The sequence below is a fragment of the Lethenteron reissneri genome, chromosome 3, assembly GCF_015708825.2.
Source record: "Lethenteron reissneri isolate LAM-NWPU_2019-01 chromosome 3, ASM1570882v1, whole genome shotgun sequence".
Lineage (NCBI taxonomy): Eukaryota > Metazoa > Chordata > Hyperoartia > Petromyzontiformes > Petromyzontidae > Lethenteron > Lethenteron reissneri.
In genome coordinates, this window is record NC_083781.1 from 13,064,506 (window position 1) to 13,083,748 (window position 19,243).

The following is a 19,243-nucleotide window of genomic DNA, read 5'->3' on the forward strand; positions in this document are numbered from 1 at the left end:
TGCGAGTGATAAACATAGCACTTAAGAGACTGGTGAATGATCTCTATTGAGTTGATGCTTGGAGGCGTCACTTCATTTCAGCTGGGTCTGCTCGGGTCAAAAATCCAGAAAAGATTTCAGCACCAAAGCAATCCGCATCCAATGAACATGTTTTTGTTTTTACAAAATTCATCAATAACTCTGCCTTAAAAGAAAAGTGTATAAAGTCTGGGACGTTTTGGGCAATATCCTTTCTTAGCACGTAGAGCCAGAGAGAAGGAGCCAACAATGGTGAGGGTGAAGTTTTAAAAAACACTGTCTGATAACCTTTTTTTATGGCATATACATCGTTACACTGTTTGTAGTGTTTCAGTACCAGGGAAACCCTTACATCGAAAGTATTACTAAATTATTTAAATTTAAAGGTACAATTTTTAAATCCTTGCGCCCGTTGACCATTTCAATTAAAGCAGTCTGGGACACTGAAGCAGCACAACCATGAAAATGAAACCAAATTATCTTGGAACATGGAACGTTGGTCATGTTTACTGGATCGCTTGGGGCTACCTTGCAAACTAATATAAAACAAAAATTATTTGCATTCAATAATTTCAAGGTAAAATATTCTTCTGATCTATGGTGACTTCACTTTATTGCTGCAAAAAATGTCATTGTAATAATGCTGTTGCCTTAAATAAAGCTCACGATCTTGACGCTGCCCTTTGCTTTTGAATCTTGAAGTGTGTCTAGTTTGGTTTGTCTGGGCTCCCTCGCTGACCCTCTCGCCTTTTATAAATGTCGAACCTCTTTCGCACCGTACGTAGCCAACCGTGCTAATCGGAGCTGTCGGGGGAAGAACAAAAATCTAAACACAACAACAAGCAGTTCGAAAGAAGTGGACGAGAGATGCCGTGGTAAGAGGTTATATAGGTGAGAGGGGGGAGGGGCAAGGGAGGGGGGTAGGGGGAGGGGAGGGGGTAGGGGGATGGGAAAGGGAGGGGGGTAGGAGGAGTGGTGTAGGGGGAGGGGCAAGGGAGGGGGGTAGGGGGAGGGGAGGGGGGTAGGGGGATGGGCAAGGGAGGGGGGTAGGGGGAGGGGGGTATGGGGAGGGGCAAGGGAGGGGGGTAGGAGGAGGGGTGTAGGGGGAGGGGCAAGGGAGGGGGGTAGGGGGATAGGGGGAGGGGCAAGGGAGAGGGTAGGGGGGAGCAAGAGAGGGGGGGAGGGGGTAGGGGAGGGGCAAAAGAGGGGGGTAGGGGGAGCGTTGCGTGGACGTCGAGGAGAGGGACGTGAAGCTGGAAGTGGGCGGGGCTAAGAGAGCTGGGGGGGGGGTGCGCGGGGGGGGGGGTGCAGCAACAATGCCAATGAAGCCACCAATGTCAATGCAGCAGCAAAAAAATTCTTGCTGTGGTTTTCCCACCTGATGATTGCTTGTGTTGCAATCGAAACGTCCTCCCCCCACGTGTCGCCCCACTTGGTTTGCTCCATTCTGCCACCACCTCCCCCCACGAGTCGCTCCACGTGGTTTGCTCCATTCTGCCACCACCTCCCCCCACGAGTCGCTCCACGTGGTTTGCTCCATTCTGCCACATCCTCCCCCCACGTGTCGCTCCACTTGGTTTGCTCCATTCTGCCACCACCTCCCCCCACGAGTCGCTCCACGTGGTTTGCTCCATTCTGCCACCACCTCCCCCCACGAGTCGCTCCACGTGGTTTGCTCCATTCTGCCACCACCTCCCCCCACGTGTCGCTCCACTTGGTTTGCTCCATTCTGCCACCACCTCCCCCCACGTGTCGCTCCACGTGGTTTGCTCCATTCTGCCACCACCTCCCCCCACGTGGTTTGCTCCACTTGGTTTGCTCCATTCTGCCACATCCTCCCCCCACGTGTCGCTCCACTTGGTTTGCTCCATTCTGCCACCACCTCCCCCCACGTGTCGCCCCACTTGGTTTGCTCCATTCTGCCACCACCTCACCCCACGAGTCGCCCCACTTGGTATGCCCCATTCTGCCACCACCGCCCCCCACGAGTCGCCCCACTTGGTTTGCTCCATTCTGCCACCACCTCCCCCACGAGTCGCCCCACTTGGTTTGCCCCATTCTGCCACCACCTCCCCCCCACGAGTCGCCCCACTTGGTTTGCCCCATTCTGCCATCACCTCCCCCCACGAGTCGCCCCACTTGGTTTGCCCCATTCTGCCACCACCTCCCCCCACGAGTCGCCCCACTTGGTTTGCTCCATTCTGCCACCACCTCCCCCCACGAGTCGCCCCACTTGGTTTGCTCCATTCTGCCACCACCTCCCCCCCCGAGTCGCCCCACTTGGTTTGCTCCATTCTGCCACCACCTCCCCCCACGAGTCGCCCCACTTGGTTTGCTCCATTCTGCCACCACCTCCCCCCCCGAGTCGCCCCACTTGGTTTGCTCCATTCTGCCACCACCTCCCCCCACGAGTCGCCCCACTTGGTTTGCCCCATTCTGCCACCACCTCCCCCCACGAGTCGCCCCCACTTGGTTTGCTCCATTCTGCCACCACCTCCCCCCACGAGTCGCCCCACTTGGTTTGCCCCATTCTGCCACCACCTCCCCCCACGAGTCGCCCCACTTGGTTTGCCCCATTCTGCCACCACCTCCCCCCACGAGTCGCCCCACTTGGTTTGCTCCATTCTGCCACCACCTCCCCCCACGAGTCGCCCCACTTGGTTTGCCCCATTCTGCCATCACCTCCCCCCACGAGTCGCCCCACTTGGTTTGCCCCATTCTGCCACCACCTCCCCCCACGAGTCGCCCCACTTGGTTTGCCCCATTCTGCCACCACCTCCCCCCACGAGTCGCCCCACTTGGTTTGCTCCATTCTGCCACCACCTCCCCCCACGAGTCGCCCCACTTGGTTTGCTCCATTCTGCCACCACCTCCCCCCACGTGGTTTGCTCCCTACACACGCGCCCCACGTGTGTCTGGGGCCGCCATGGCGTCCGTGCTGCGCACTCTCCGCACCCACTGGAAGAAGAGCACCGCGGGGGGCGCCCTGTGCGTGTGGGGGGCCACCTGGGCTCACAAGCGGCACAAGTGAGACACGCCCCCCCCAATCTCCTCCCCACAGCGGCAGCGCACCCCCCCCCCTCTTGCACTCCCTGAGCCGATGGATTTGCTGGGGTCAGGTAATCGATTCCAGATTCGATTAAGCCGGCAGTGGAATCGTTGCCGATTCTCGGATCGCCCGCGGCCGCATTTGCGTTGCCGGGCGAACGAATCCCGCGGGTCTGCGTCGGGCGTCTTGAGATGGCGCTGGCTGAAGGGGGCAGGCGGAGAGCCCTGCAGGTGCCACTCGGCACTCGATGGGCTGGTATCTCGTGTCCAGTCGCGCAATGCGGTTAAAGGAATCGATCCGCGAAATCGCGGGGTGCGAATCGACTGTTGGTGATTGAATGGGGGAGGGGAGCGGTGGCGCAGTGGTTAGCGCGCTGCGCTACGAACCCCGGTGACCCGAGTTCGATTCCCGCTCACGGCCACCAACAGCGGTGGCGATTGTCTGAAGCCGGTACCTCGGCCTCCCCCCTAGGTTGACTCGGCCTCAAAAACAATATCCGGTGCGGGTCGTAGTCAAACATCGCCGCTGGGGGGAGACAAAGACGGTCGGGCGTGGTGCTGGTGGTGGTGGTGGTGCTGGTGGTGGTGGTGCTGGTGGTGGTGGTGCTGGTGGTGCTGGTGGTGGCGGTGGTGGTGGCCACCCACCCCCTCGTGTGCCACAGCAACTTGCCCCAACAGTCTGTTAGAGGCTACACGGGGGATCTTTGTCTTTTTACGGTGGAGGTCATCGATTCCAGGCCGCTGTCTTTCATTCGTTATCGCATTCCCCCAGTGGTTGAAATTCCACATTCCTATGGCCGGGCGTCTGTCCGCTTGACGAATGTGGTTCTGACGTTTCATTGCGGAGACAGTCGGCCATGGGCAGTGCACAGGAGTTGCTGAAGGTCGTTGCCATCACTCTGTGGTGGGTGTTAGTGTTGATGCCATTTAACTAATACACCTGTTATTTACATTATGAGACCTCCTTTACCAGTGGTAATTTATAGTAATAGGTTTGAACCCTTTCAACTGGTACAAAAACTGACACCTTTGTACAAGGCATCATGTTTGCAATAACCACAACACAAGCAGTCAAAATGCAAACAGGGTAAAAATCTACTACTATATTTTGCCACTGGTAAAGGAGGTCTCATAGTGTAAATGCTTACCCCGAGCTCTAAATACTCTGATAGTGCGCTGTTTTTGAGTTGTACGCCTTTAACGTCATCTGGTCCAACACCAGTGGAGACTAGGCTCTAAGAAAAGCTGTCTCGGTTGTGGACCAATCAACTTCAAGGACAGTGCATATCATTATCAGAGTTGTTTCTTTTTGTTTGCATTTTGACTGCTTGTGTTGTGGTTATTGCAAACATGATCCCTTGTATAAAGGTGTCGGTTTTTGTACCAGTTGAAAGGGTAAAAACCTATTACTATAATACGCTTGTTTTAGATTTTGCTTGCGAGCAGCATTTTCATTTGCTTGGTAGTGCGATTCGGTTCTCACATTCTAATCATTATCAACGTGCAGCATTTTTGCGGGACGCTATTATCACGAATGACGCGAAATGAAACGAAAGTGGTTCTCATTGAGGTCGCAAGCCCGGGACGCAGCCAGAGACAAGGGCACCAGCAGCAGAGGAGAACCGCGTTGTTATGTACAACCACGTTGTGGTTCTACACCACGTTGTTGTGTAGAACCGCGTTGTTGTGGAGAACCACGTGGTGTAGAACCGCGTTGTTGTGGAGAACCAGGTGGTGGAGAACCGCGTTGTTGTATAGAACCGCGTTGTGGTGTCCATGTCGATGGGTTTCCACTGTTGAGCTTAGTCGCGGCTGCTGAACGCGGGACCCCAAAATGCCCCAAACGCCCAGCAGGCCAGCAACAAGCTGCACTCTTGTTATGAACTCAAACCTGTCAACCCCTCATCAGTGCCCTACCTTATTACACACAAATTGAGATCGTATTGGTCACCCCGTGCCCTTACAACTCTCAACGTTCATCCTACAAACTCACATCACAAGGGAGAAACGCAAACAAATAGACAAACACATTTTTTGACCCGCATTGAAACGGCCGTAAGCCGTATGGACCTGAAAAACTCAATCTCCCTGTACAAGAATACGGGGTAAACCGAGTGGGATGACAGCTATGGGCCCCGTATGTTACGTAGCCCTCGAGAGATGTTGATGCTCCTTGCGTTTGTGCTGCTGTCACCTGGTTTAATAACCAGCGCCGTAGCGACAACAGTGATTTAAGTTCTAATCTCCATTGTCATGTCATCTTTCGTTTCAGAGCAAGCCTTTTGCGAAGAGCTGCATGCGAGGAAGCCTTGGTAAGGTCACGTGGGTGTGTGTTCACGTGAAGAGTGTGTTCACGTGGGTGTGTGTTCACGAGGGTGTGTGTTCACGTGGGTGGGTGTTCACGTGGGTGTGTGTTCACATGTGTGTGTTCACGTGGGTGTGTGTTCACGTGAGGGTGTGTTCACGTGGGTGTGTGTTCACGTGGGTGTGTGTTCACGCGAGAGTGTTCACGTGGGTGGGTGTTCACGTGAGAGTGTGTTCACGACTGATGGATGCGACTGTCATTTTGAACATTAAAGCATTAAAAATCGCGTTCGGAGGGGAGCCTTTGCCACATCCACTGCTGCACGAAGGCCTCGGCATGTCATGTCAGTCGTTCAGAGTCCTGCGACCATACTTCACCACCCCGGTCGGTGGTGATTGAAGGGGAGCACAGAGACGAGTTCATTTTGATGATCCTGCACTTATTCAGTCTCGTCACGTAACTCCCCGATGGGCAATTGCCTCCTTACCCCTCTTGTATTGCTACTGCCATGGCCGCTGTTCCTCCCGCGGACGTCTGGTCCGCACTGCGACACCGGCCACCATTCTGCAGGTCAATTCGCTGACACAGTCGCCCCCCGCCACTCGGCCACTCACGCCACTCACGCCACTCGCGCCACTCACGCCACTCACGCCACTCGCCTTCTGCTGCTTCCTGCTCGCCGCCCCAATTTACAATTCCCTCCCGTCGTCTTTCTTTTCCCAAAACCTCAATCATGGCCTTGCTCGGTTGAAGAAATGGACTGGCCCTCGTGTTTTTGCAACACTAATTGCGCTAAGAACAGGTCTGTCGGAAAGACAGCATCTGAATGAGACGCTCTCATTCAGACGCTGTCTTTCCGACAGACCTGTTCTTCACCTGAGGACGGCTGCTTGCGTTGTGGCCGAAACGTCGTGAGAATTGTAATTTATTATGTTTTATTTTTATTATTTTGTTATTTCCCTTCTACGTGACTTTACCGTAAGAACCAAGAAGATGAATCCCTGCAGTCACGAAAGCTTTAAATCGAAACTAATCGCGCTGTTTATCGCTAGCGGCCTGACGTATTGGGCCTTTGAACCTGTGCTCATCAACCTTAATGTAACGGAAAGATATTGCTCGTCGCTAATGTTAACAACCGTGGCCGGATATCGGCGGTGGCCACCCACGCAAGCACTACCTCGGCAGGTGAATAATAATAATAATAGCGTGTGCACACCAGTGTCTGGTAAGTCGTCGTGTAGAGCGTTTGATCGTGTTGCGTTCTCTGGCCCTGTCACCAGGTGTTTGGAAATGAACGGCTGTTCCTGGCGGACGCCCCGAAGCGCATCACCGTGTTCCTGAATCCAGCAGCGAGCAACGGGTGAGCGGCACTCAAAGTGAACGCTGTTTAACCAGCTGCGAGGGTTCAATCGAGCTCATTTTGCAAGGGTGATCTGGGTCGCCGACATTATAAAATCAAAGCAAATAAAGCAAAGTACAGCACAGTTAAGCAAATAGGAATAGCAGCAGAGAGAGAGAGAGACACATGGGGAGAAGAGAGAGAGAGTAAAGTTTGTTGAACCAGAGACCAGGAGGACATTCCCATTTGCAAGACTCAACTCTCTTGCAAATAGAAGGTTACCTCTATCCCGCATGGGGTGCCCAACGACCATCACACGTCCACCGCCTATCACACATCCACCGCCTATCACACATCCACCGCCTATCACACATCCACCGCCTGCAGTCTTCACTGAGGGCTTCCATTTTCAGAGCCCTGCCCCCTTCGCCAATCGTCCATCGCTGCGCGTGGATTTATCACGTAGGAGGCTTTCGCGACCAATAACATCCATAATACAGGTTATTTGAGTTCGATCGTATAAATATATAAATGTGTCGTTGAACCCGCCACCATCCCACACAGCCAACTAGTAAGGTTTGTCACGTAAACAGAACGTGCCGATTCGTCACTAGTAAAGCACATCGGTGTGTTGGAGAGCCAAGCCACAACATTTACAATCTGAGTACGACGTTTCGCCAGTAATTACAACCAGCTTCATCAGGCGGACAGCCAGATTAGTTGAGAAATCCTCCTGTTTCGTTCCTTAAATAGAGGCGTAGATGTGCGTCGAGTTTATAAACGTGGGGACCTCGGTGCTCGTGCGGTGTGACGGTCGCACGTGCCGTTTTTCTCCCACTGTGTGTGTGCTAAGGGTTACTCTGGGTGAAATAGGTGAAAAATAAAAGGATTACTCTGGGTGAAATAGGTGAAAAATAAAAGGATTACTCTGGGTGAAATAGGTGAAAAATAAAAGTCACGGCGGGCACTTCAGAGTCGTCCGTGGAGATGATTTGCACGTTCTGCCCGTTCTCCGCGGTTGTTTCCAGGAAGGCAAAAAACTTGTTTGACCTCAACGCCGCCCCGATCCTTCACTTGGCGGGATTTGAAGTCACCGTGGTCAAGGTAACGAGCATGTGCACGTGTGCGGGTGAGAATGTCTAGACTCGTGTGGGCTCTTGAATACATTCACAGACAGGCAAGTGCCATGAAGACGTTGTCTACGTGCATAGCCCTTGGTGTCGACCCACTGCTGGATGAGTGCTTCCCCACGCCGTGTGGTTTGTCGTGGTAGGGGGGGGGCATCACTTAACCATATTTCACCACACTGCTCAGTGCGGATTCGTGAAGGTGGGGAGCACAGATGTCGGAGCTGAGAAGTCGGAAACATTTAAATTTGCTGCTTCTCACACCCACACAGGCCCCGAAAACGCCTGTTTTACGTGTTCGTGGTGGCCCATCTAGGTGCTATACAGGCTAATACCTGCTTGGCTTTCACGACCGGGCGAGATCAGGTGCAGTCCCGGCACTTTGGCCGTAGGCACGTGGACTTGTGCATACTCCGAAATCTGGTTAATTTTTTTTTGTACAATTTCTATCACAAGTCTATTCTTGGCCTGTTTTTAAAAACGATTGTAGTGCAGCCGCTGCAACCACACTTATGACTTTCATCTGTGACTTGCTGCACAATTTCTTCGTGTGCATTATAAATCGGGTAATTTTTTTACCTACGATCGTCGTCTTGTTACGGTTACGGGAATTGGGAACCTTGAGGCGGCCTCTGGCGGCGCGCAGTGCGGCAGTCCGTGGCAGGAGCTGCCGACGTCTGGCACCGGGCTCGTCGGCGTCCACGGACGTGGCTTAACGATCCATATTGCCGGTGATACGTCTGTTGTTTTTTGCCGAAACGATCCCTTAAATAATCGGATTGCCCGCGCTCGTTTCCATGCTCGGCCCGCAATTGTATCGGGGTCATCCGGGGTCGTTCTGCGTCTGGCTTGGCCGAGAGGGAAACTGGCAGAGCGGCCGTGAACCGCTGCTGTCTGCGCGGGGTGGCCACGCTGCCGGCCGAGCTCTTGAGACGACGACGACGACAACGACAACAACGAGAGTTGCCGCGTTTGATAAGCACGTCGCGACGCTGGCGCGAGCGCGGTGTAACGGGTCGGCCTGTCGCCCGCAGACCGACCACGAGGGGCAGGCGCAGGACCTGCTGGGGGTGCTGGACCGCACCGACGCCATCGTGGTGGCCGGAGGGAACGGCACTCTGCTCGAGGTGAGTCCGCGGCGAAGCACGCGGGGGGACGGCCTGCTTGTGTGACGGTCAACATCGTTGGTTCGCGCGTGTTTTATACGTACGTGTGTTGAACTTCTTTCGCACTGTACGTAGCCTACCGTGCTAATCGGAGGTGCGGGATGTACGATGAGTTCACGTTACCCTTCTGGCGGCTAGAGGTGCTTACCATTCATGGCTGTGTCAAGAAGAACGGTGCTGGAATGGATTCGCCACCCTGAATGTTGTCAGTTCAGTGGATCTCTGGGGCGTCGTTCGAAACGTCCCCAAAACCAACTTCTGCCGCCGCTACTGCCAGTGCCGGGTACTAAGTAATGCGCTGGTCGGAGCGGTGGCGCACTGAGCAGTTGGACCCGGCAAACCTAAGTTCGAATCCTGGCCAGGGCTGACATCATTGGAAAGTGATATCTGAAACGGTCCTGGGCCCCCCCCTCCCCCCCCCCGTTCACAAACCTGCAGCAGTACGGTCACGACTGACTGAGGGGTGGATTGACAAAGGGGGCTGTGAATGATTATTTCTGCGCGAACCGTTGTCTGCTGGGTCTGTGTCTCTGCATTGACGTTGGCGTGAAGCGGTTGTAACCGCGATGGACGACGTTGTCCGTGTGCGCTCAGGTTGTTACGGGAATGCTGAGAAGAGACGATGAGGTGAGTCGACCGTTTGAGAACATCGCCGTGCGGGAGCAACGTTCATCATTCACTAGCAACGTTCATCATTCACTAGCAACGTTTATCATTCCCAACGCCGAATTAGTCTGGAATTAGCATTGCCAAGAACATCGAGGCACGGAGCTGTGTTTGTTTTGAGAGCAGCGATCTGGGTGCGACTGTAACCGCACCGCCCAGAATTTGCCCGATCTCGATTGGCCTCGGAGACTAAACGGGGTTGGATTGGCGAACGCCGATACGCGCCATCCTCTCCGAGGCGGCGGTGTTGCCGCGCTACGAACCCGGTGACCCGAGTATTGATTCTCGCTCACAGCCAACACCAGTGACGATTATTTGTACCGGTCCTGGGCCTCTCCTAGGTCCACTCAGCCTCATTGTATGTATGCACGTTGAAGTTCTTTTGCACCAACCGTCGTAATCGGAGGTGCGGGGGAAGGACAACAAATTAAACACAAAAAGCAGTTCTAAAGAAATTATTTTTCAATGAAATTCGTTTTCTCAAATGTGTACCTGGTGTTGTGTGTAAACATCGCCCCTGGGGAGACAAAGGCAGCCAGGCTTGGAGCTGGCCAGTAACCACATCGTGTGCCGTGCCGACCTAACTAGGAGCTCGCTAACAGCACTTGCCCCAGCACTCTTTTAAAGTTCATAATAAAGGTTTTTTTTGGGGTTAGATTGTGCCACCCGCAGGCCAATTCGTAAGGGTGGTGGTGGGCTAACGACACATTTATATTTACGCGATCTGACCCAATTAAACATTCACTATTGACACTATTGGTCGTGAAAGCCTACTACGTGTTAAACCAGTTTGTTAAATTTAACACTTGGTACGCTTTCGCGACCAATATTATTCATAATAAATGTTTTTGGGTTAGATCGCGTTAGGATGAATCTGTCGTATCCCTCCAGCACCCGACACAACCAGGAATGTTTGTCACGTCAACAATGACGCGTTACTGGTAATTACATCCCGCATCGTTGGGCGATTTGCTGGATGTAATTACCAGCGAAACGTCACGCTGTTCAAATTGTAAATGTTGTGGATTTACTCTCCAACACACCGGTGGGCTGAAGTAGTAACTCATTGGCGCGCTGTTTACGTGACAAACCCCTTACTGGCTGTGTCGGGTGGTGGAGGGTTACGACACATTCGCACTGACACGATCTAACCCTAAAACCTTGATTATGAACGGCCTGTTGAAGGTTATACGAGGGGGGGGGTGGTCTTTGTCTTTGTCAGGCCGACTTCAGTAAGATCCCCATCGGGATCATCCCGCTGGGCAAAGTGAACACCGTCGGCGGCATCGTTAACCTGCAGGAGGAGGACCAGGTCAGGTGAGCGAGCAGCAGCACCGAGACACCGAGACACCGAGACACGGTGGCCCCCACCCCACCCCCCCCACCCCCTCCCCCCGTGTGTGTGCTGGGCCCCCGCGATGGACGCCGCCGCTGCCGCGGGACGACGACGTAGCTCTGGGTCACACCGTCGTCACCATGGTCACACCGTTGCGTGGCACACACACACTTACACACACTCACTCGCGCACTCACTCACACACTCACACACTCACTCACACACTCACTCACTCGCACACTCACTCGCACACTCACACACACTCACTCACTCACACACTCGCACTCAATGGCACACTCGCACACTCACTGGCACACTTGCACACTCGCACACTCACTCACACACTCACACTCGCACACTCACTCGCACACTCGCTCACACACTCACTCGCACACTCACTTGCACACACACACTCGCACACTCGCTCACACACTCGCACACTCACTCACACACTCACTCGCACACTCACTTGCACACACACATACTCACACACTCACACACATACTCACTCACACACTCACTCACACACATACTCACTCACACACTCACTCACACACTCACTCACACATACTCACACACTCGCGCACACACTCGCTCACACACTCGCTCACACACTCGCACACACACTCGCTCACACACTTGCACACTCACTCGCACACTCACTTGCACACACACATACTCACACACTCACACACACTCACACACATACTCACACACTCACTCACACATACTCACACACTCACACACATACTCACTCACACACTCACTCACACATACTCACACACTCGCTCACACACTCGCACACACACTCGCTCACACACTCGCACACTCGCCCCCGGTGCGCTGAACGTCACGGTGCGCTTGCCTGTCCGGGAAAGTCTCGCTGAGCTCTCGTGACCTGTTCAGGAGGGGTCCTGCCGAGTTTTCGCGGCGAGGGATGATGATTTCTACGTCGATTTAAATCGAGTCATTCGTGGGTAAATGTTCGAATTTGGCAAATTGGACCCTGACGCCGGCACGCGACGGCCTACAAACACGAATGGCTTAACGGGATTTTTAACGCCGTCCGCCCCGCTAATAATCAGGGCGGCCGCTGGATTCGAACCGCGAACGTCCGCAACAAGCGGCGGGCACACTACCACTGGGCCGAGCGACGTGTGCAGCGCGCAGGCGAGTGGTTTCTGTTGTGACTTGTGCAAAAAAATAAAACATGGACATTGCTTGAAGCGGTGCCACTCTTGTGTCAGAATACGAGCGAGCGCGTGCCGTGCGGCGTGCGTGTGCGCAGGAGAATCACCAGCGCTGCGCTCGCCATCGTCAGGGGGAGCACGGTTCCCGTCGATGTCCTTCAGGTCGTGGTAAGGGCGCCTGTTTTTTGTTCTATTTAAATTATTTCCCCCCCCTAACCTCCAGTTTGTGTTCCGATTGTATTCTTGGTGTCTTATCACGAGGCAAAGGGTCCACTTGAACTGCTCGCACCGCTGTTTGGCCCTTTGCGACGAGCATCCGTGGTTTATATTTTTCTCCGATTAAAAGCACGGGGCCCTGCGGGGGGATGTGATCCGAATGTTTACTCGGCGCGCAACTTTCCGTCGATCGAGACGTGACATGGTGCGCGCGCTCACCAACGTTGTCTCCCGTGTCCGGTTGACCGCTGTGAACGGGACGGATCTTTGATCGTCGCTCAAAAACATTTCCACGAGATCCTGCACAGTACCGATCGGTGGCCGGGCGGCAAGCGCCACGTGACCGTGTTTTTTTTTTAAACGCTTTTATTTAACTCACTCTGTCTGTTGTTGTCGTTGTCGTATCCTCAAATCTTGTAACTCAATTTTAACCCACTTCCCAATGTGGTATCGACTGCAAACTTCATATACTTATGTCATACTTGTTGACAATACTATATTTTATCATTAAAAAATATATATTTAGATTTTTAAACCATCTTTTTTATATGTTATGTTTCGCCTTGGCTCTAACTGTCCACGCTCAACTCACGTTGGCTGTAAATCACCACGGCCCCTTACGTTATGGCAAGCCTCGGGGCCACTTCCCCGAGTCGTGGAGTTCTGCCATTACTCGTACGGTACATTTAATAAAAGCGTGTTTTTTTAAAAGTATTTTTAAATATGACTTGTGAAACGCAACGTTGCGTGCGCCTTGCTCCGTGCGCAGGGCGTCGAGGGGAAGCCAGTGTATGCCCTGTCGGAGCTGCGCTGGGGCAACTACCGAGACGCCCAGGCCAGCGCCCCCAGGTACCCAGGATCCTCAGTTTGTCATCTCTTCTTCTTGGTTCTTTTGGTAAAGTCACGTAGAAGTCTTCCCGACAGACCTGTTCTTCACCTGAGGACGGCTGCTTGCGTTGTGGCCGAAACGTCGTGAGAATTATTTTATGCTGTTTTATTTTTATTATTTTATTATTTCCCTTCTACGTGACTTTACCGAAAGAACCAAGAAGATGAATCCCTGCAGTCACGAAAGCTTTAAATCGAAATTTTGTCGTCTCTTCCTCGCACCTCCGATTTAGCGGAGAAGATCCCTCGCAGTACCGCACCCACAACCGTCTGGTTTGACAGCTGTGATCTTCTAGTAACGGAGTACGCTCATACCTGTTGTTGTTGTGCAGGTACTGGTACCTTGGCCCCTTGAAGAAGGTGGCCTCCTACTTATTGAGCACCTTCCAGGTACGTACCCGGTGGTCGTCACTCAGCGACTCATTCCGTCACAATCCTTAGCGTCGTGTGGCTTGTGGCTGTTTTATGCGCGGCGTTATGAGCACAGTCACAACGCGCGGGGAGGCAAGCGGTACAAACAAGAAGAGCAACAAGAATTGCTGGAGGCCTTCTTCAGGCTGTCGCAATCCCTCGCGTTCTTGCGGTGGAACAATCCGTCCGCCTCCTGCACACGAGCAGATTTTGTCGCGAGGTGGTGAACATCTTGCCACGGTGACGAGATGTTAACTACCTCGCCTGGGATACAGGAGGTTGTCGGTTTGATCCCGACCCCCTGGAGCCTGCTGTATATTTGGAGTTTGCGTGTTCTCTCTCTCTCCCCGTGGTCGCTTGGATTTTTCTCTAGGGTGCTCCGGTTTTTCCCCTCCGCATTTAGAATCAACAACGCGCGTTCAGAGTATTTGGTTGCTGTAAATTTCCACGTCATAAGCCACTTTCATTGAGCTATCACTTGTGGCCAGGTTACTTTTGAATAAGAGCTACGTGGTAAAATAAAAAAAGTTTAGTTGGTTTCATCTCGACGGTGGACGTACGTTGCGGGCGTGCCCCCCCCCCCCGCCCCCTCTTGCTGCCACTGCCATTCGTCTCAACCACCGGCCAAGTGCGCCAAGTTTTAGTTGACGTCGGTTCGGTGTCTTTAGCCCGCGTACGTTCTCCAATCCGTGCGTTCCTCTGCGTCGGTGAGATTCCAAGCGTTGCACCTCCTCCACGCTTCTTGGTGCGCTGTTCAGTTTCCTTCCCTGTGACTCGTCAGCGTCCAACCGTCCGATCCGTGTCAAAGCAGCTGATTGAGAACGTTGTGAAAATTCGCATTCAAGTGTGCAGTTTTGTCACGAGCCTTAATTTACATAAAAAAAAAAGCTTGCTCTTTCACCACGGGTACATTCACGTGTGTTTGGTGTGCGAGGTCCTAGGTCGACTCAGCCTTAAACAGGTACCTGCTGTGGTGTGCAAGCATTTGCACTGGGAGAGACAAAAGTGATTGGACGTGGTGCTGGCAACCCCCACCCCCTAGTGCACCCTGCCGGCCTTACATCGGTGCTGCTCGACAGCGGCACTTGCCTCGGCCGTCTGTTGGGGCTACACGGGGGATCTTTGTCTTTGTACGCTTCCCTTTCAGGAGTGGCCTCCGAGCCGCCATGCCCTCCTGTCGTACGCAGAGCCAGCGGAGAGGCCCGAGTATGTGGAGGAAAGCCCCGGCCCAGTGCCACGGGCCTCCCTGTGGAGGAGAATCTACAACAGATTCCTTCGACTGCAGGAGAGTAAAGTGCCAGGTGGGCTCCCCCACACCCCCGGACACCGCCACACTCGCCACACCGCAACACTCGCTACACCGCCACACTCGCTACACTCGCTACACCGCTACACTCGCCACAGTCGCGACACTCGCGAGGCCGCGACACTTGCCACACCGTCACACTCGCTACACCGCAACACTCGTCACGCCGCTACACTCGCTACATCGCAACATTCACTACGCCGTGCATTGCTCACGTGTAGCACAGTGAGCGGTTATAACTCTGCATCCACCCCCCCCCCCCACGTCCTACCTTTTCACCAGACCACACTTAACACCAAGACTGTGGCGTAGGCCGTCGCCCTGCGGCGATTTGACCATTGTTGATAATGACGAAGCGTGGATTTACGTGTTGTCAAATGTTCCGCTTTGTCCGATTTTGGTGAAAACGACAAATTGCCAAGGCAGTGAATCGTTTCGTCAGATTCACGTTAGTTATGTCCGTGATAATGACACATTTATAAATAACGCGATCTAAACCCAAAAACGTTGATTATGATTTATATGCTTAATACAATGTACAAAGTAATATATAGTATCGTAATTGTATAGTAAACATATAGCAGTGTGATACACATTAAGGTGGGTAGAATAATACATAGTGTTATATTAAAATGTATAAGGTATAGGGTGGTTTATAGCAATACAGTATATAATTTAATGTTGGGTTTATCTATGGCAGTATATAGTACGGTGTATGCTCGTGTGATGTAAGAGAATAAAGTTTAGATGGAAGCATATTATATAATTTTTACGACGTAGAATTGTAATGTATTACTTGCTGTGAGTAACTCAGCTTATTGTAGAGTATAGTAAGTATACTGATGGTGCTATGCAGTTTATACTTTAGTTTTTTATGTAGTTTATACTTTAGTTTTCTACGTGGTTGTTTAGTAACTGCAGCTACATACTATTAACATTCCTTTCCTTTGTTAATGCTACTCCCTGCACCCTCCCTTGGTGCTTCTGATCCTGCATAATGCATGGGCATAATATGACTTTGAAACCCCCCCGCCCACCTCCTACGCATTTCCCATGAATATGCTAAATTCCTCTTCATATGCACATTCTTTTTGTTAAGGCGCTCTTCTTGCACTTCCAACTCAGCGTATATATAAGCGCCTAGCTTGATAGTGTCTCATTCTTCACCTGAAGACGGCTGCTTGCGTTGTAGCCGAAACGTCGTGAGAATTATTTTATTATGTTTTATTTTTATTATTTTATTACTTCCCTTCTACGTGACTTTACCGAAAGAACCAAGAAGATGAATCTCTAGAACCATTCAACCGGTGAACAGTGCGGTTTTAGACATCCTGACGGGGCTCTCAAGATCCTGTTGCGTCGTTGGGTGCTCGCCCAGTGTGGGTCTGCTGGGCGACGGAGCGAGTTTACGCCGCGGCTGTACGGGCGGCTGTGTCGTGTGCCCTCATTGTGCAGAGAAGCCAGTGGAGGAGACGCCACCGACCGAGATGGAGATTTCCTCGATGGAGGTGGTGATCAGCAGCCTTAACACCGTGCTCGATCTCAAGGTTTGTGGACATCCCCCCCCCCCCCTCCCGCGTCTCCCTCGTTTCTGGGTCAGCGTCTGCATTCCTGCTCCACGATTGCAACATGCAAATGACCCGGTGGCTTTATGAATGATAATTTTTGTTGTTGTTAATGTGCGAATAATGTCACTTTTAAACAAAAAAGTTGAATAAAACACAATCAAGCCAAGCATCATATGATACATCAACCGGTCAGTCAGGTGGTGGTGGGGGTTACTGGAGGTTCGGGTCGCAAGCGGAGCGTTGTGAAGAGCCCTTCGTCCAGCAGTGGCTGCCAACTATTGTTTTTAGAACAATTCACCAAAAAAATCATCAATCATCACAATAACATTGTGACCTTAAAAGTAGAAATATCTAAAAGCAGATGTTTGGGGCAATAGCACGTAAATAATATATTACAACTATTAGGAGCGTTTAAAGCGTACGTATTTTGGTGACGCTTAAACAACAAGTTGCTTTGTTCTGACATCCCAACAGAAGCCAGATGCGGTGGACATCGTTCTGATGCCTTCCGCCGTCACAAAGATGGACTTCATTCGTGCAGGGTGAGCGAGGTTGCGGCTGGTAAACGTGAAAAGGCGAAACCCCGCGGCGCGTCGCGAGGACTTGAGTTTGAGAAACCGCTGGAGTTGGGTCGTGAGCGTGCGGAGGACACGGCAGTGATGGCGTTCGTTCCCCTCGCAGGATGCAGAAGGAAAACGCAGTCTGCGAGGACTCCACGAAGCTACAGGCCAAAGAGGTTTCTCTCAAGCCGCAGGTGAGGGAGGGTTGCATGATACGTGCGACCACATTGCTGCTTAAAAGAGATTTAATTAAATCAAACTCCTCAAGACACCCGCGGCAGCAACGCGAGCGCTTGAGGAGAAACGGGCAACCCAAACCGGAAACCACGCACTTCAAAGATACGTTGTTGGCATGTAGTTAATTAATGACATTGTTCTTATCATGCATGCCATAGACAAGATGCCAGTCAGACCACAAACATAGCAGAAGTCACCTCTTCAATGAGATGGCTCCACTTGGCTACAGTGCCTAGATAATTGCAAGATTATCTTCAAACTCTTCCACTCTGTTGTTTAGTCTTCACACAAATAAACAGAGCCATAATGTTTTGAACAGAAATAATATTAGAAATAAACCTTCGTTAACTATTAACATGGAATATTTAGGAGTGAACACATATGGAATGTATGCATAGTTGACGTGTTTTCAGAATGTCACTTAACATTATAGGCGTACCAAAAACTCGTTCAACAAAACAACAATGTGCTATTGAAGCAAATGGTAATTTCGAATGATGTTATACTACAGAGTATAAGTGTATTGTACAGCGAAAGAGCCGTGCAGACTTGCAATAGCTCATGCCACTGCTGCCAGAATGGCCTCCATAGAGGGAGTTCTAGAGCCCCATGAATAGAGGGAGTTCTTTGGCCTACTCTTCTAAACTGGCCAATCGTCTCGGAGGTGGAAATACTCGCACTTTCCCCAGCAAGCGTCACCTGCCGATCGGCTGCGGTTGTGACCAGTTACACTGCTGGGAGATGGACAGAGGCGGGGAGATCTGAGAAACTTGCAGCAATTTCAAATCTAACACAAGCAACCTCTGGATTGCACGCCCAGTGCGCTCGCCGTAACACCACAGCAAGTGTGACTGTAACGTTGTAAATGAGATGGTTTGTTGCGAATGTGAAGGAGAACGCCTTTTTAAAAATCCTTTATATTAAGTTCACTTGCTTGCTTACGACCGTGCAAATCTTTCGGTCGTTTTTTAACCCACTTCCCGTGATCCAATCGAGCTGACATTTTGCACACAGACTCGTTGTGCGTGACAATTAATTTTCGTGAAAATTTTTTTCAAAAATTTTACTCTTTTTAGGAAAAAATAAATTATATTTAATTACCAATTGCTTAATGGTGGCAGCCATCTCAAGCCAGAGGACGAGAGGACTCTAGCCGCCACGCATAGAAAGGATTTATAGTGAAAAACTTTGTTTTTACGGGTTAATTTTTCGTCGATAAGCTAGTGACCTCTTCCGGTTGCCCAGCGTTTGACGTGCTGGACGGGTCTGCCCCCCCTCCAGGTGCAGGATGGCTGGTTCAGCATCGACAGCGAGGAGTACGAGGCGATGGACGTGCAGGTGCGCGTGCTGCCCTGGAAGCTGAAGCTCTTCTGCCACAGCTCCATCCGTGACAAGCTGCTGCAGTGAATTTGGTCGCAAGTCTGCCGACTTTGTAAAATTGTTCGCGTTTCTGTGTTCGTTTTACGAGTGTGAACAAAATAAAATCCGTACAATCGAGTTGTGAATTGGGAGTTGAAATAAGTAAAGCGGACGCCGTTCTGGCAAGACCAGTACTTGCAAAGTGGAGTGGACAAATTAAATGTCCAATAAACTGTGTAAATGTCATTATGCCTATTTACATCACACATGATTTGAAAATGCCCCCGTATTAGGTTGCCATGCCATTGTGGTTTACATTGTACAAGTTTTAACAATTGCAGATTGAAACATGTTATATTCACCATTCCATTTGATGTAAATGACATTGTGAAGGAATATTTTTGGAAGTGGACAGAAGCGAAATAAAGTGAGAACATGAGCAGAATGTTTCTTGCGTGGAACAGAGATGTCGGTTTTCTGGCAATCGTTCCTGATCCGTGATT

At 51.6% G+C, this 19,243-nt stretch overlaps 1 protein-coding gene across 2 annotated transcripts; it reads left to right on the forward strand.

Moving 5' to 3' along the window:
* The first annotated feature begins 2,893 nt into the window (after nucleotides 1–2,893).
* LOC133347015 (acylglycerol kinase, mitochondrial-like) lies at nucleotides 2,894–19,179 on the forward strand. 2 transcript variants are annotated; one of them, XM_061558905.1, is made up of 15 exons: nucleotides 2,894–3,045; nucleotides 5,339–5,378; nucleotides 6,652–6,731; nucleotides 7,739–7,814; nucleotides 8,872–8,964; nucleotides 9,598–9,630; nucleotides 10,892–10,986; nucleotides 12,294–12,363; nucleotides 13,181–13,260; nucleotides 13,632–13,689; nucleotides 14,858–15,011; nucleotides 16,472–16,563; nucleotides 17,059–17,126; nucleotides 17,266–17,338; nucleotides 18,663–19,179. In XM_061558905.1, exons 1-15 carry the CDS (start codon nucleotides 2,945–2,947, stop codon nucleotides 18,786–18,788), a joined length of 1,239 nt encoding a protein of 412 aa, XP_061414889.1. In that variant the 5' UTR covers nucleotides 2,894–2,944; the 3' UTR covers nucleotides 18,789–19,179. The 2 variants fall into 2 exon arrangements, with proteins under 2 accessions (XP_061414889.1, XP_061414881.1); XM_061558897.1 differs by having other exon boundaries at nucleotides 17,266–19,179.
* The last annotated feature ends 64 nt before the right edge of the window (nucleotides 19,180–19,243 follow it).